Below are 16,238 nucleotides of genomic sequence, written 5' to 3' on the forward strand. Positions count from 1 at the left end.
GAACCTGGCTCTCGGCTGTGTGTTTCAAAGGGCAAGAATAGCTGAGAAACCTTAGGTCTCGACTGGCAGAGCAAGCAGAATCATCTCATTCCTAGAATCCTATTAGGAAGTTGAAACACATCTTGGTTATGAGCTCTAATCTTTCCAAAGGGAAGGGAGGAAAGCTGGTTAACCAACGAAGTAGGGACAACGCCGTTCTCACTGCAGCTCTCAAGTCTCACTTTGCTAACAACAGCGTTCCATGTCCAGCCGCACCACAGTGCAAGCAGCCACGTGACCATCAGCTCAGCCACAGGTAAAGACCTCTGGAATCCAGGGCTGCACTGGATGCCGACACACTCCACACAGGAGTGAAGACATCACAAAAGGGACAAGGACTTACTATCTCTAGCTCCTAAGTTCTAGTGAATAGAAGTGAAACACTCATTTTAAGCCTGCAGAGGAATACAAACATGAACTACTTCAAAACAAAACTCAGATAAGAAGTCAGAGTAATCTACCACCTTTTTGTGACAGCATAATCTGAAGTTAGACATTAATGAACTAAAATTTCTCTATTAAATGTTATTTGCCAGTTTTGAAGACGTCTTTACGTGCCAGAACTTGGAGACAGAAAGAATAGTATCAGTGTACCACTTCTAAAGTGATTCTTAACAAACAACAGGACCCCATCTCAGATGGATGGATTTCTTCCCCTTCAGTGGCCAAGAAGCAAGATGAACTCTGTACAATACACAGACTATACAATTAGGATCATTTAAAAATAATGAGACTCCTCTCTTTGCCTTCTTCTAAAGTATATAATATATATTTAACAGCACGTTAAGAAGACACCACTTGAGCTTCCCTTGTAGCCAACAGGAAGTATTTTCACATATAAAAATTAAAAATTTAAACTTTGAAATCATTAATATTTTTTAAACATAATACAGACTTAAAAATTGTTCAACATTGACCCATGACCCCACCCCTAGCACAAAAATCCACCCCAAATCCAGAAGTCACAGTTTTTTGTTCCTAAAAATCCCACAGCACTGAACTTGATCTTCACTTCAAGCTGATAGCTAACAAGAGGCCCCTAACAGAATCCCCGGGGAGGGATGGAAGCACGATCACGCTGAGTCTCTTATCTACCTGGGCGGCACTGGCGCACCTCTGAGGTCAGGTCCATGAGATTCGGCCCCCACACTAGGGTCCTGGAAGGGTGAGCTGGCAGCTTCCCTCATCTTCCCCCTCGAAGGCTGTCCAATAAGCACCTGGGAATTGACTTTTCTTGGGAAAAGGGTGCTGGTAACAGCTGTCAGGGCCAAGGCAATAGTGAGAAGTTCAGTTCTCTGCTCTTTGGATGAACTGTGTAAAACATTTCTTTTAAAAGACACGTTAAAAATATTAAGAAAAACCTCTACAAAATCTGGAGGGCTGCCTTTTCCTCAAAGGGTAAAGCTTGTGGGGTGATGGGAAAAGAATTGAGGGCCCAGAACTATAACTGTAGCAAAAGATAGATTGACAGATGCCCTTCAAAACACATCACATTCTTAAGATGTCTTGCTGAAGCAGCAAGAGCGGAGGGTGACTGTATGATAAAAGTGGGAGGGGCGCCAACTCCTGCAGGGGAGGCTCCTACTGTGCGCCCCACCCAGAGTAAGAATGTCGGCTTTAGGGCAGCTGGTCAAGCCCAAAGGGCATCAAGACTCTGCCTCTGAACCAGAGCTGCTTTCCCGACTAACTTCAATCTGGAGAGATGGTAAGTTATCTAACCGGCTCTTCTTTTGACGAGACTGTTCTTTCTCCTTAATCAGAGCCCCCCACGCCCTTTGCAGCTCAGAGTCATCTTCCTCAGTGCCAGGTGCCCTGTGATCCATTTTCTTCATGTTCTTTTCTTTGGTCTTGGGTGCGGATCCTAAGCGAGTCCATAAACTACCTGTTTTGAGTGAGAAGGCATTTCAGTTGGGCAGTGAATGCTGAGAAAGAGGATAATACTGAGGAACAGGGGCACTGCCAGCACCCAATGGGCAGAAAACACTGGGGGGTCCAAGGCATTTGCCACTACTAGCAGCCAAGGGCAGGTGATCACATTTCCCTGGTTTCAGTCCCCTCTCGACAAACTGAGGGGTCTGGACCCAGGGACACATCAGAATCACCTGGGAGGCTGTTGATGGTACACCTGGCCCTCTGGTGACTCGCCATCCTGTGTACAACCTCACTCTGCCAGGGTGATGCCCACATCATTCCCAGCTCTAACATTTTACAAAGTGATGGGTCTACTACTCTCTAAACTTTCATAGATTCTGCCCATTATCCCTTAATTTTTTGTACATACTGTATTAATATCTAACAATAGAAAAATATACATTTCAAATTTCATAGTACAGTCACACTATAAAGTAATTAACAGTCTTATCTACAAACACTGTCATAGGATATGTAAAAAGGATGACAATAAAATGCTGTATGGAAAAATAAGAGATGTATATGGAAACTAGAATAGCATCCATGAAACTAAGACGTATTTGTGCTAAGCAAAAAGAACCAGGGGCGGGTTTTTCCTGTATTTTCCATACTGTTACCAAATTATTATTATGACAATGGTTAAAATGGAGAGGTAAACAGTGTAATTTGGCATGTGCTATTTCCTTCCTTCCACTAAGATAGTATTTCTATGCTACACCCATTGTCCTCTGCCGTATCTAATTCCCATCCCCAATCAGTTTTAACTGTCACCAACCTGATTTCTTCTCCCGAGTATCAGAGTAGAGGCCTTTAATGTCTTGCCTGGGAACACCGAGCCTACTATGCACATCAGAAAAGGGTTCTCTCCGCACAACTGGATTACCACCAAAAGACTTTTCTGGAGAATGTGGTCTCTTCCCCAACCGCTGGCGTATATCTAGAAAAAGAAAATGAAAAGCACTACTGTGACCAAGGATGATGTGTACTTCACTGTCCACAATGTCAACATGAGATCTTTTAAGGGCTTGGTGCCAAATCTCCCCAAGTGAGAACACAGGGCTTGACACAAACCAGGTATCTAAAAGCTTTCTCTACACTACCCCTCAGTTCTTGATTCCTCTAGGAGAATTTGCACTTAAGGGCTCTCAGAGGGACAAACCTCAACTGACTGCTCCAGCAAGAAATTTCTGAGGCAGAATCAACTATTTTGGCTTTGGGAGGTTTTTTTGATATCACCAAACAGACTAAATAATTTACAAACATTTCTGCTAACAAATAATACTGCAAGCGCTGTGAGGGCAGAAGCCACAATCTTTGAGCATTTAAGAAGTTCTCCATAAACTTAGTACACTTCACAATAAACATAATAAAATTGATGAAAAGCAAAGAATCAAGGGAAGTACAGTCACACTATAAGGTAATTAAAAGTCTTATCTATAAAGACTGCCATAGGATATGTAAAAATGATGACAATAAAATGCTGTATGAAAAAATAAGAGATGTATATGGAAATGCACTACTAGGGTAGTGTAGAGAAGGCTTTTAGATATCTGGCCAGAGGTGTTGTCCCAAGGGCCTCCCCAGTGGCACAGCGGCTGAACCGCTGGGCTGCAAAGCTGCCTGCAGCCTCTGCAGCGCTAGTTCGATCCCCGGCCGCCGGCGAGGGTCCCACATGGCACGCAGACCTCTCCTGCTGTGCCTGCTGCTCCCCTCAGCAGTGTGTTTTGTCAGTCTGCCTGTTCTGCTCCACACTCTGGCTCTGGAGAATTCTCTCAACCTCCTGCACTTCTGACTGTACCCAGTGCTTGTATAAATAAATGAATAAATCTTTAAAAAAAAAAAGAGAGAGAAGTTATCCCAAACAAAATATGTTTCTCTTCCAATCCCCCCAGAAATCTGCCTACCCTCTTGAGTTCCCGCTAAAGACAATAGCGACAACAAAAACATGTTTATTAGTAAGTCAGGTGCTGGGGCTTTCCCCATCCTGCTTGTTGTCTCAAAGAGCAGCATCCCTATCTGTACCATCCCCTCAGGCCTGGACCCCTTAGCTTTTCTCTTTTTCCTCCCTCTCTTCCCAGCACAAGTCTTCTTCTTTGGCAAGGTCTGACATTCTTGTCCCTTCTATCACCACAGTCCCTGACTCCTTATTTAATTAACTCTACCCTACCCTATCTTGCCTCCAAGTTATCTTTATGAAATAGAACAAGATATATAAGCTACCTAATTCAAATTCTTTTTTTTAAGTTGATTTTTAACATTTATTTATTTATTCATTTAAGAACCGGGGTACAGGCCAGAGGTACAGGGGGTGAGAGGATTCACCGGAGACAGAGTGGGGCGCACAACAGGCAGGCAGACTGACTGAAATACACTGCTGAGGGGAGCAGCAGGCGAGACAGGAGAGGACTGCTGAGCCATGTGGGTATCTCCCCCGCTGGGATGGAATCCGCACTGCAGAGGCTGTGGACAGCTTCACAGCACTGCACTCAACCGCCTGTGCCACCAGAGAGGCCCTAATTCAAATTCTTAACCATTTATACAATAACCCAAATTAATCAGTTTGGATTTCCTATTATCCTTACATATAAAGTATAACAAAAACATTCAGGGTAAAAGAACTGTCTGGGACAAAAATATTAAAAGTAAATATTATGAAAGTCTGATTAATTTTTATGTCCTAAAGTTTCAATGCCTAACCCAAAATTTATAAGTGATGAACCAGAAAAACTACATTAGTCCACAGATGGCAACAATTTACACAAGAATTTATCCCTGTCCCACTTTGCTTTCTGGACCTCAGAATGAACCCAGAAACACAACTGAATGATAATACCTGATTTAGTACTGCTGCCTGCTGGTCGTGGACGTGTATGCTGACGCTTCTCATCTAACAGATGTCGGACATCTGCAAATTTCTCAGGTGGTAATTTGTTACCAATTCGGTTTTTGATATTACTTGCGGATACAGTATCTGCTCTCATGGAGTTCCTTTACAAACAAACAAACAAACAAACAAAAACAGGCACTGTTAACCAACTTCTACTGTGGAAGACACTCATGCAACAGTCTCATGGGCTTTGGCGAAAACAATGTAAGAAGAAACCCGGGCCTCCCCTGGTGGCGCAATGGTTGAGCGCTGGGCTGTGAGGCTGCCCGCAGCCTCTGCAGCACCGGTTTGATCCCAGGCCGCCGGCAAGGGTCCCACATGGTGCGCAGACCTCTCCTGCCGCCCGCTGCTCCCCTCAGCAGTGTATTTTGTCAGTCTGCCTGCTCTGTTCCCAGCTCTGGTTCTGGTGAATTCTCTCACCCTCCCACACTTCTGACTGTACCTGGTGCTTGTATAAATAAATAATTCATTAAAAAAAAAAAAAGGAAGAAGAAACCCAATCTAATATGGCCAACATCCACTCTCCAATGCCATACATAGAAAACTATTTACAGCCTGCTTGCTGTAAAATGACTGTTGGAGAGAGAGAGCATGGTCCCACACATGGTATCTGTAAGCTATCACAGAGCACATAACTTCAAGTCTCCTTCTCTTGAGACAAACATTGAGAGGCCTGCAAAGGGCTTGAGGCTCTCTGCTCACCCAGGCTGTGATCTGGCTATAGTCAAGACCCCAGAGTCTACACTCCTCTCTAGTAAAGGGCACACTGCTTTGAAAAAACAGATGGGCTACCGTGCTAAGCACCAGCATTATTCTGATAGCATTTGCCTTCAGTAAGTTCTCCAAAAACTAAATATAAATATGTGCACAAAACCACAGAAACAAGCCAGTCTGACTTTTTCTCCTCACACACCACCAAGAATGTTTAGGGAAAACATCTCTGGACTCCAGCTCTTTGAGTTGTGCATATGCTATCTGCTCTCAGAAATCTGTTCATCCCCACTGGTAGTCAAACAAGGGCATATTAAATATAACTTTTTTTTTTTGGTCCATGAAATTTGAAAAACTTAGAATGATAATATGAAAGGTTGGTGAAGCAATAGGCAGTAATGAGTAAAACCTTTAAGGAAGTAAATGTACCCATACCACATTTTAAAACATGTACATTGCTTTGTACAACAACTGGACTTGGAGGAATTTATTTACTTAGTCCAACAGTAAGAAAATAAAAACCTAAATGTCCACCAAATAATGGACTGGTTAACTAAATGATGGTACTTTCAACAATGGAAAATGGGAGGTGTGTGTACAGTATACATGTTGGAAAATGGGAGGTGTGTGTACAGTGTAATAAATGGAAAAAGCAAATTGCAAAAATATTATAAAAAGCATCACTTCATTTTTATACAAGTATACCTGTAATTCCTCCACATATTATGTATACGCATAAAACTAGCTGGGAGATTATTCACCCAATTGCTAACCATTGCTATCTTAGGAGATAATAAGATTATAGGTCATCTTCACTTTTTATGTAATCTGTAATTTTTCTTTTTTTTTTTTTAGAGGCATGTTTTTTATTTATTTGTTTTGTTTGTTTATACAAGCACTGGGTACAGTCAGAAGCGCGGGAGGGTGAGAGAATTCACCAGAGCCAGAGCGGGGAGCAGAACAGGCAGAAGGACCGAAGTACACTGCTGAGGGGAGCAGCGGGCGGCAGGAGAGGTCTGCACACCATGTGGGACCCTCCTCTGGTGGCCGGGGAGCAGCCGGGGATCGAACCGGCGCTGCAGAGGCTGCGGGCAGCTTCTCAACCCAGCGCTCAACCGCTGCGCCACCGGGGAGGCCCGTTATCTGTAATTTTTCTAACAGACTAATTCTTGTATACTGAGAGGGAAAGAACAAATTTTATAAAGGACGAAAATTAGGACAAATGATGATAAAATTAGAGGAAGTTGTAATGAGTCTAAAATTAAAATTAAAAGCTAGCATGACAAAAAAGAAAACAGATTTACCTAATATTTTTCAACTGAGATTCCACTTCATCAGCATACATAGTCATTTTCATGCTCTTCTTTGGTGAAGGAGTGGAAATCATTTTCAGTTCTAGATCATAGTCCATTTCGTCGGAGTCTGAGCTGCTGGCACTGGGCCGCCTAGAAGCACTCCGTTCCCGGGTCTGCTTGAGTGTGGGGAGCTCCTCATGGTACTCGACCACCACCCTGTCATCTGCATCCATGTCCTGGTCCTCTTCCTCCTCTTCTTCCTCCTCTTCCTCCTCTTCAATGGGTTCCTCGGGAACATTCACTAGTCCTAAGGAATTTAACCAAAAAAAAAAAAAAAATAGGAAAAGCACTAAAAATTACAAGTTCAATTTTCTATTCTAAGTCAGTGACCTTCTTAAAAGGTGGGATTCCCATGGCTGAGATCTTATTGGAGTACTATCTGTAACAGTGCCAATCAGTTGCCATTCTGATACCAACAATAGGAAAACGGACAGGTAAAGTATGCTCCAGCATACAAAACATTTAAAGTTACCTAAAATACAGTCAATCGTCATTACTCACAAATTATCTGCAAATCTGCCAAATGTATTGGCAAGTCCAAAACCCATGCCTGCAGAACTTTCAGGGTCATTTGTGGATATGTGCCGAGTAAAAAAAAAATCTGAGTCAACAGACATGTACGTTCTCAGCTGGTCCAACAAAGCAACAGTCTGCCTTCTTGTCCTCTCTCTCATACTATCCACAAGTGTCATAACTACGGTCTACTGAGTACCACGTTTTCCACATTTCTGGGATTTTTTTTTTTTTTTTGGTGATTTCACTGTTTAAAATGGCCCCAAGAGTAGTGCCAAAGCTGTTCCAGTGTTACTAAGCACAAGGAGGTTGTAAAATGTACTGTGCAGAGAATACCTGCTAGACAAGCCTTGTTCAGGCATGAGTGACAGTGTTGCTGGCCCCGAGTCCAATGTTAATGAATCAACAGTATGTATTAAAAGGTGTCTTTAATCAGAAACACACATCAGACAAGTTTATGTATTGATCAATTAAAGAAATGGCACTGAGAGAACTCTGAGAGGTTTAGTAATGCTACTTCAAAAAATCATGGTGACTTTATAGAATAAAATACCACAAATAATGAAAATCAACTGTAACTTTTAAGTTCATAAAAAATGTTTATGCTAAGTGGGAGAAGCAGAATAAAAGGTATATATGTATCCTCAACAGTATATTTGTTATAAAGACAAGAAAAGTAAAATGAAATCAGTTATATTAGAAAGCTAGAATTAGGAGTAATTTGCATTTTATGGCTTTAATATAAAGATTATATGAATAAAAAGATTATAAGAAAATATATTAAAGTAACTGATACTGGAAAAGTATAACTAACAGAGAAATATGTGCATTATTGAGATACAGATTTCAAATAAACGACTTTAGATATACACATTAAATAAAAATGCAGAGGCTTCATCTCTCCCTGATACAATGAAAAATGTGTATGCATGTTATCCCATGTTCATATGCTGACTTGGCTCGCTCTGCAAAGCATATAGATTTCACAGATTAAGTTCAAAATAAAAACAAATCATTATCAACATAATAAAAATGGTTCTTTAAGCATGAAAAGGAAAAAAAGGGAGAGAGTAAAAGAGGGAGGGGAGCCAAATGAAACCCAAGTCATGAATACCCCACTTTTCTCAAGTATTCATATGCATGAGCCAGTGAGTGCAGAACACTGGACACAACGATCTAGTTACATTATCAGATAAAGGAAAAATTCAACCAGCTCATCGGATAAAAAACTCTTGAAAATTGTTTCAAACAGTTTTTGATATTAATAGAAAAATTAGAGTCCTATGAAAAGTTTTATTTTAACTTTCCCTTTTTCACATTTGGTCTTTTCTGTTAGAACAGCTTTTATATAATCATTTGACCTCTTTGTATGGGCAACTTAAAATTAACTGTGACTTGACTTACTTTCCTATATGTTGGCAGAGGGTGAGGGCAAGGAAGAGAGGATGATAAAGTTTGGAACCTTAAAAGACTGTATTAAGAATAAAAATATGATTTCGGGAGCCAAACATGTGTCTACCCAAGAGCTGAGCAGGCAACTACCGGAATGTCGGTGTTTATAGGACGTCAAGCCAACATCATCCCCAATCAGGGCTCTCTTCTTGATCACATCCCGCTGAATGCGACGGGAATGATATCTTCGCTTCCTGCAACATTGTCAAAACAAGCAGATGATAAAAAACCAATAGTAAGGACCTTGAAATCCACTAATTAATTTCAAGTACACACTGATACAATGTTGGAACAGACACATTCTAAATAAAACTGAAATTCAGCATTCTCACAGTTTACCACCATTAAGAATCTTGACTTCTGCCTTCTTGCTTTCCTTTGAGTTTATACATGGTGTTGACATTCCACTGCAGAATATCAACTTAACGATTAAGAAAAGCTTAGGTACTATACAAATTATTAAATTTTAAGGTTTTGAACTCACCAAGAATTACTAAGAATTCCTTTCATGCCTCCATAATTTGGATTCCCATATTTCATGTAATACTGACTTCTTCTGGCTGCTCCAAGTTCCTTTTTGTCATCTAAAAAGTAATTATAAAAGTTACCAAGATTTCCTGTGAGTGTAAAGACAATGTTGAATGGTTAGAAAAAAAAAAAAAGATAAAAAAAAAAAGGATGTTTTCCAAAGTTGGATCAGCACAATCTGCCAACAAAAATGAAAGATACAGTGTCAAGGGTTGGAGCAAAGTATAGAACTGAATGAGGCAAAACTGCTCTTAAGAGGATGACTGACTTCAGAGTAAATACTACAAAAAATAAACAACAATATAAGATACAAAGCTTTACAAAGCATGAAAGCTTCAGTCATTAGAGGTGGACAAGAATCAGAAGATTTCTAGGAGAGATGGCATTTCACTGTCTCCTGAGAGATGATATTCATTTCTGAATGATGATATTCTAGTACCACAGAAGCAGTTAAAGAAACAGACTATCACAATTCCATATATTTGGTAAACTATTTTTTCTAATTTATCATGATGTTCCTTAAAGTGGCTTAAAGAAAACAGCTGTAGGGCCTCCCCGGTGGCGCAGTGGTTGAGTGCTGGGTTGCGAAGCTGCCCGCGGCCTCTGCGGCGCCGGTTCGATCCCCGGCTGCTCCCCAGCCACCGGGGGAGGGTCCCACATGGCGTGCAGACCTCTCCTGCCGCCCGCTGCTCCCCTCAGCAGTGTACCTCGGTCCTTCTGCCTGCTCTGCTCCCTGCTCTGGCTCTGGTGAATTCTCTCACCCTCCCGTGCTTCTGACTGTACCCAGTGCATGTATAAACAAAACAAACAAATAAATAAAATAAATAAAACATGCCTCTATTAAAAAAAAAAAAAAAGAAAACAGCTGTAGTACCATACATGTAGAATGCACTGAAACAGCCACACTCAAATGAATAAATGAAAAAAATATTCCATTTGCCAAGTTAAAATGCCCAATTAATGGGAGAAAGATGGCCAGTGATCACACGTATTTTCATAATTTAAAGGCCTTTCACAGTTCCTTGGTAACCTGCTGACTACAATGGACAAAACCGCTGTGAATATATCCAGTACCACAGGTGAACTTAGCGGCACAAACCGATATAAAAAAACATGCCCACCAGCTCCTTGAAGAAATGGCTGATTCCAGATTGGAGGCAGGGAAAGTACAAGTTGAATCTGGAAAAACCAGATGTTTTATTGTACCATGAAATAGTAAAGTGCTCAAAGAATGTAAACACAGTAAAACAAAGAATGTAAAAACACACCTTGATGGGACTCTACTAACTAAATCCAAGACAATTTGTGAATTAAACAATGACAATAAAGGAAAAGAACCCAATGAATAAAACAAGTCTCTGTGAGTCTAATCTGATATACATAAGTAGGTTAAAAAAATGGAAAAAAGAAAAAGCTCTTCCCTACAGCAGACTGCCAACAAATGAAAAAGTGGAATTTAAAAAATCACCAATAAATGTTTAAACTATTGTTTAAGGTTTGATGATCAATTGGCTATTCACATAATCTCAGAGTATCTTATCATAAACTTTTTATAATAGAAAAATAGTTACTTCACAGTGGAGAAACCTGGTAATCATTACCCTAACTAAGTGATAAAAGTAAACATTTCTGGGAATGGGACAAATATCACGATTCCTGATCTAATGCAATGAAAGCGACACACATTACTCTATAGTATTTTTGCCTAAGATGCACAACCCAAATTTAATCTGGAGGAGACAAACACAAACTGAGAGTCTACAAATTAGTGTGTTACAGTCTTTAAAAACGTCTCAGCCAAGGAAAACAAAATAGAGGAGTTGTTTCAGATTCAGGGAGACTTAGCAGTCGAAGCATTCTTAAACACTCAGCCCTGGAGCAAATCCTAGATTAGCGGGGGAGTAATATAAAGTATAATCAAATTTATTTGACAATTATCATCATCATTATCAAGATCTAACACTTACACAGCATTCACTGTATGCCAGGCAGTTTTAATATAGCCAAAGAAATTATTGGAAAAACTGATAAAATCTGATTATGGACTATAGATGAGGCAATGGTATTAAGTTAATGTTATTATTTCCTGATTTTGATAACTATGCTGTATGTGAGTCAAAGTTCTTCAGAAATACATATTGAAGGATTCAGGGGAGAAGAGTTACCATCTTCAATTAATTTTCAAATGATTCAAAAAAATATATATAATTTGATGAGCACAAAATTCAATGTGCATAAAAAGCCTTACAAATTGGAGGCTTTTAATTTTATTCCTTAGAGAATAAAAGCTAATGACATTATCAGCAATGTCTAGAAGGATATTTCTGTGGTAAATAAAAAAATAAAATTTTATAAAGTTTTCACAGTTCACACAATAAAATGGCTAGAAAGCACGAGTCAAACTGCCATTAACAGAAAACAACTCTAGGCAGAAATCAAAAAAGTATGCCAGGGCCTCCCCTGGTGGTGCAGCGGTTGAGCGCTTGGCTGCGAGGCTGCCGGCAGCCTTTGCAGTGCTGGTTCGTTCCCCAGCCGCCAGCAAGGGTCCCACAAAAAAAAAGAAAAAAAAAAAGTATGCCAATAGCTAATATTCACTTTCAAAGTAAAAACTCCAACTCAGGTAGCTAGCACAGATAATAGCTTGAAGGGACCTTGAAATTACTTGATCTAACTCCCAATTCATAAGAGCAGGATGTCATTCAATAATACATCATTTTGATTAAAAATAATAACTCAATGCCAAATGCACCTCTATCAAATTTACCTTTTGTAGCAAATCTCATGAATAACCTATTTCCTTTAGCAAGTTTGTTAGCAGGACGAAGATCGTTCCTTAGGAGAGATTCTTCTTCTACCTGAGACAATGTGTCCAACTAAGAAAAGAGAGCATTTTCAATATAAAAAATATAGCTCTTTTTAAATATTTATTCAGCAGCAAAGTTACCATTAATTAAAAAAGCATTCTACCTTTAATAACACTCATCAGTATCACAGAGCTAGTTTCTCTGTTGATTTCTAAGTCAGAGGTCTTCCCTCACCGCCTTGTCTAAAAGAATAGTCTCCACATTCTCTATCTGCTTACCCTTCTTTTTCTTCACAGCACTCATCACTTCCTGACATTATATTACATATCTGTGTATCTGTGTATTGTCTCTCTTCCCCACTAGAATGTAGGCTCCAAGAGGGCAAGGACTTTGTTTTGCTTGATGCTATATCCCCAGCACCTAGAATTTGGTATATAGTAGGCACTCAGTAAATATTTTTTAAATGAATACATTTAATATTTCCAACAATAGTACATAATCCATTAGGAAATATGTCATGATATGCTTTTTCTTCATTTTACTGATTAGACAACACTTCAAACCATTTAAACCATTTTGGTTTAACTTCAAACCAGTTAAACCATTTTCTTTAAGACAGAAGTGTGAGTACTAGTCTAAGATCTTAAGAAGAAGCACTCATTACAGTCACAAAGACCAAAAGCCCGGTGCACATTCAGAAGGTCTAGTTGTGAAGCCAGAGGAAGAACACAACCTACCAAGCCTTTAATTCTTAACTGAAAAAAGAAAATGAGCAAGTTTTGTTTTGTTTTTACAGTAAAACCACTCATATTTTTGCCCTATTACTAACCTCTACATCACTTGCATTCTCATCTTCAACTTCTCCTTCTTCAGCCTCATCATCATCTGAACTGTCTTCCTGCTTGTCTAAAATGGAACACGAGGGACAAGATGAACCTTAACATAATTCCATTTCAGATAATTTAAAAATCCTACATTTTCTCCTCCTATTCACCTACCATCCAAAACATCATAGCTTATTTCAGAAATAACTGGCACAGATGTTATATAATGCTCTATACTCAAACCAAAAAGTCCCTCCTTCGTGTTCAGTTACCTTTTTTACTTTTCTCAGATGACTTGTCCTCAGTGGCATCCCTGCTTCTTATCTTATCCAGGGCTGGCAGAGAGCTCATATTGATGAGGGCTCGTGTGGCTGTCATTTCATCCAGCCAAACCACATTACCTAAAATGAAAAATAAATGTTACATTGTACCCAAATAGCAAGTTTCTTAAGATCATAATACTAATTGCTACAGCCTTATTAGCTATAGACTGGCATCAGGAAACGTACGAAGCGACTAATGAAAGGAAATACAAAAAGTGGTAATAAAATCTTATTGATGAAATTAGCCTAGACATGCATTCCCAAACAGGTTCCATAAAATAATGGTCAAGTATTCCAGAGTTCTGTATGCTAAAACTGTCTTGTACACAGTGGTGCTTTGTAAGCCTTCATAGTTCATGATAATGATAATGGTTTAGATTATTCTTTAGACTATTGCCCTCTACAGGAAAGTCTTCCGCTGTTCCTCTTCATTCAGACATGTTAAAGATGCTAAAGTGTGGGTGATGATGGTATCCATCAAGGGTGGCAGAACAATCACTTAGTAACTAATTTAATTTGCTTCTTTAAGGAAGAAAATTTAACAAGAAAAAGGTTTTGAGACATTTTGTTTATGTTTAAAATAGGATTTCTCAAACTCTGCTACCCCTATAGCTCAGTTTGAGAAACGAAATTCTAAAGATTCTTACTTTTGTTACTAACATATCACATGGCCTTGGGCAAATAATCTCTTTTCTCTGTTTCTCAGTTTCTAATGGACATTATGAGGTAGTTGAACTGGATAAATTCTAAAGGTTCCTCTGACTCTAATTAGTCCTTGCTACAGTTTTAATGACTTAAATCAGGGATCAGAAAACTATAATCTTCAGGCAAATCCCAGACCACTACCTGTTATTTGTTTCTGTTTACACCAGCTTTATTTAGGTGTAGTTAATGTACATAAATTACAAATGCACCACCTATTTTTGTAAACAAACTTCTATAGAAAACAGCCAGGCTCATTCCATTACATACTGTCTGTGGATGCTTTCAAGTTACAATGGCAAAGTTGAGGGGATGCGACAGACTTAATGGCCTGCAAAGCCTAAAAAATAGTATCTACTACTCAGTCCTTTATAGAAAAAGATTTGCCAACCCCAATTTGAACAGTATAAATTAAGCAAAAAGAAAAAAGGAGAAATATCTTTTAGCAGTCATGTTTCTTCTTTCAATGAAAACACCAAACAAGCATCTTCTAAGGAAAGCATCAGGAAAACCAGATTGCTGGTTGGTTGCCTGGTAGGTTGGTAAGCAGTCTGTAAGTAAAGCTAGACGAGAAGTGAGTTAAGACAAGACAGCAGAATGGTTACCAGAGGTCAGACCAAACTTGAAATGAAGAGGCAAGTTAAAAATTAGTTAGTTCTCAAGTTGGACAGCTCACAGTTTAGAGCAAGCAGAAGATGCAAAAAACAGTCCAAAGCAAGTAGCGGTAAGAGGTCTGGTATGGTCCAGTTCTAGGACAGAGACACTGAAGCAGAGCTAGCTCTCCCTACAGCTATATATAGCAAGTTGCAATGACAAAGTCTAAACCCTGAAAACACAGCCCCAAGTCTACACAAGGCCTACCCCCTTGTTGGAAAATTATTAGAGACCTCAATCATGGACACTGACTCAGATGCTAACAATGAATCCTATAGTCCTGGTCACCACCTCTGAGCTGACTCTGGATATTCTTGGGATCTGATCTGCAGACTAGTTAAGACATTCTGATTCTCATCAATGGGCAAGATTTCTCTCCAAGGCTAAAGGTAGACAAGTAGTGTAGTCTAAAACATAATCATTTACCACCTGAGGTGGCAAAAATACTTTTGAAATCTTAAACAAAATCATATTCAACAGAAATGGGTATACTTACAAGAGGTATCATCCAACCATTCAATGTGAGCTGGAGGATATTCTTTAAAATAGGAAAAGATATCCTGTGTACTCATCTCATCCACTCCACAAATATAGATTGTCTCTAGTCTCACTTTGGGGATTGCTAGGAAAAAAAGACACAGAAAAAATGACTGAATTTTCTCACCTGCTACTTACCGCACATCCCATCAGTACCCATTTGTGCTAGTTCAGAAAATATGTCTTTAGAAGAGAAACATACCAAAAAAGATGACAATTATTTCAAAAGAAAATGAGACATGATAGCAAGATAAACTATTTCAATTTTTATCACAGAACAAAAGCATTAAAAACAAATGATTTCATTCAGAACTGGCATATTAGATTGAGAAAGATTAAGTAGTGTTGATAAATACGTGACACCTCTCCCCAAATTAACCTGTAACAATTTAAGCTATACCAAATTTAACAGGATTATTCATTAAACTTGACAAGCTGATTCCAAAGTTCTTAAATGTATGTCAAAGAGAAATGTGCAACAGTCAAAACAAGTCAAAAAAAAGAAGCTATGTTGCCCCTGGATATAAAGCAAAGTATGACATTACAGGGAATCATACACATCAATAAGAAAATGACAGTCCAAAACAAAAATAGGCAAAGGACAGGAACAGGCAATGCACGCGAAAGGTCAATAAACATGAAAGATAATGGACCTCACTACCAAGCAGGAAGTGCATATTCAAACCAATTTTCACTGACCGGATTTTTTTTTTAATTTTATTTCTTAGTAACAATTGTTAGCATTGCGTAGAGGAAGAGTCACCCTCCCTGCTGGGGAGATGTGGACTGGCATGGCCACTCTTTTTTTTTTTTTTTTTTTTCAGTCTTTTTTTTTTTTTATTATTATTATTATTTTTTATTTATACAAGCACTGGGTACAGTCAGAAGCGCAGGAATGTGAGAGAATTCACCAGAACCAGAGCAGGGAGCAGAGCAGGCAGAAGGACCGAAGTACACCGCTGAGGGGAGCAGCGGGCGGCAGGAGAGGTCTGCGCGCC

The 16,238-nt window shown here is 39.3% G+C and overlaps 2 protein-coding genes across 2 annotated transcripts in view; both read right to left on the reverse strand.

The window, feature by feature from the left end:
* Nucleotides 1–1,171, reverse strand: part of ITGAE (integrin subunit alpha E) — a gene marked incomplete at both ends in the record, with an annotated part of 84,410 nt that extends 83,239 nt beyond the window's left edge. Inside the window, one exon of the mRNA XM_084237890.1 lies at nucleotides 1,135–1,171. Coding sequence (XP_084094016.1) covers nucleotides 1,135–1,171 — 37 coding nt within the window. The remainder of the gene's footprint in view (nucleotides 1–1,134) is intronic.
* Nucleotides 1,172–1,188: 17 nt separating this feature from the next.
* NCBP3 (nuclear cap binding subunit 3) overlaps nucleotides 1,189–16,238 on the reverse strand; it is a gene marked incomplete at its 3' end in the record, with an annotated part of 29,451 nt that continues 14,401 nt past the window's right edge. Inside the window, exons 4-14 of the mRNA XM_084236545.1 lie at nucleotides 15,200–15,325; nucleotides 13,297–13,425; nucleotides 13,030–13,106; nucleotides 12,161–12,269; nucleotides 9,353–9,452; nucleotides 8,959–9,062; nucleotides 6,853–7,150; nucleotides 4,784–4,938; nucleotides 2,722–2,887; nucleotides 1,759–1,917; nucleotides 1,189–1,297 (exon numbers count right to left, since the gene is read on the reverse strand). Of these exons, the coding sequence (XP_084092671.1) occupies nucleotides 1,189–1,297; nucleotides 1,759–1,917; nucleotides 2,722–2,887; nucleotides 4,784–4,938; nucleotides 6,853–7,150; nucleotides 8,959–9,062; nucleotides 9,353–9,452; nucleotides 12,161–12,269; nucleotides 13,030–13,106; nucleotides 13,297–13,425; nucleotides 15,200–15,325 (1,532 nt within the window). The remainder of the gene's footprint in view (nucleotides 1,298–1,758; nucleotides 1,918–2,721; nucleotides 2,888–4,783; nucleotides 4,939–6,852; nucleotides 7,151–8,958; nucleotides 9,063–9,352; nucleotides 9,453–12,160; nucleotides 12,270–13,029; nucleotides 13,107–13,296; nucleotides 13,426–15,199; nucleotides 15,326–16,238) is intronic.

The sequence above is a fragment of the Talpa europaea genome (assembly GCF_964194135.1).
Source record: "Talpa europaea genome assembly, chromosome: 7".
NCBI classification, from domain to species: Eukaryota; Metazoa; Chordata; class Mammalia; order Eulipotyphla; family Talpidae; genus Talpa; species Talpa europaea.